This window comes from Blennius ocellaris, assembly GCF_963422515.1.
Source record: "Blennius ocellaris genome assembly, chromosome: 17".
Classification (NCBI taxonomy): Eukaryota; Metazoa; Chordata; class Actinopteri; order Blenniiformes; family Blenniidae; genus Blennius; species Blennius ocellaris.
This window is the reverse complement of record NC_137666.1, coordinates 17,683,734-17,685,015: the sequence shown is the minus strand read 5'-3', so window position 1 is coordinate 17,685,015 and position 1,282 is coordinate 17,683,734. Positions and strand designations below refer to the sequence as shown.

The 1,282-nt window shown below is 49.5% G+C and overlaps 1 protein-coding gene across 1 annotated transcript in view; it reads right to left on the bottom strand.

Moving 5' to 3' along the window:
• Nucleotides 1-992, bottom strand: part of unc79 (unc-79 homolog, NALCN channel complex subunit) — a gene marked incomplete at its 5' end in the record, with an annotated part of 42,140 nt that extends 41,148 nt beyond the window's left edge. Inside the window, 1 exon segment of the mRNA XM_080512467.1 lies at nucleotides 971-992. Coding sequence (XP_080368593.1) covers nucleotides 971-992 — 22 coding nt within the window.
• Between the last annotated feature and the right edge of the window lie 290 nt (nucleotides 993-1,282).

Genomic DNA, 1,282 nt, shown 5'->3' with positions numbered 1-1,282 from the left:
GTTTCCCATCACTTTCCATCACTGTTAATACTAAAACTTTAGTCTTTCATTGCAAAATTGTAACTTTGAATTGAAAAATCCGTTAATGAATCAAAATCCTTGCATTTGTTTTCCATTCATGTCCTAAAGCTGAGTCATACTTGAATGTATTTCCCTTTGCTAAAGTGGGCATGTGAGGAATAAAGCCAAGTTTGATTGAGGCATACCTAAAATATGATATAAGCTTTAGTGTAAACCCATGTTAGAAGACCATAGATAGAAAGATCACACAGATTTTAAATGCTTTTAAAAAATCGGGTTTATGCTCATTATTGGATTCAAGAATTGAGTTGGAGGGCGGGGGGGGGGGGGGGGGGGGGATCAAAGCAACAATTCAAAGTGATCACTTTGATCACTGAAGAAACATGCAAGACAAGGTGAGGACAGCAGCTGGTTTCCACCTGTATTGAGGCGGATGAACGAGGGGCTGTAACGGGAGCGATCAGAGCGCGTGATTGATCCATCCCGACCCCCCCACACCCCCCTACCCCCCCCCACCACCATGTTGTTCAGTCCACAATCTGTCAGGTCGACCTTGAGAGCAAGCATCACACCTCCTCCAGCCACGCCGATCATCTAATCCCTGACGATAATGCTGATGATATAAAAAAAGGGGGTGCAGAGCAGCAGCAGCAGCAGCCGCCGCGGCTCCACGCGCTGTGCGCGCGGCGGCTGCTGCTGCTGCTGCTGCTGCCGTGCGCACCGACTCCTCTGCAGTGAGGGGGGACGTGTTGCAACCGCCACCAAGGACAGCTCCCCTTCTTTAAAAAACCAAAATCACATTCCCAGTTTACAACCTCCTCCTCCTCCTCCTCTTCCTCCTCCTCCTCCTCCTTTAAGATATCCCCCTCTCTCTCTCTCTCTCTCTCTCTCACACACACACACACACACACACAGACACACAGAAACACACACATTAAGCGGTACTTACATTGCTCTGCCTTGGTAGACATTTCGCAGACACTTGGGGAAACATAAAAACCCAGACTGTCAGTTGTTGTAGTGGGTGTTTTCCCCCCCTCCCCGGTGCCGTGTTTCCCTCTGAGAAAGTGTGTGTGTATGTGTGCGTGTGTGCGTGTGTGTGTGTCCCCTCTCTCTCTCTCTCTCTCTCTCTCTCTCTCTCTCTCTCTCTCTCTCTCTCTCTCTCTCTCTCTCTCTCTTTCTCTCTCTCTCTCTCTCTCTCTCTCTCTCCCAGAGTCCTGGTTGTACCACTAAGCGCGATGGATCCACAGCGTGGCCGCTG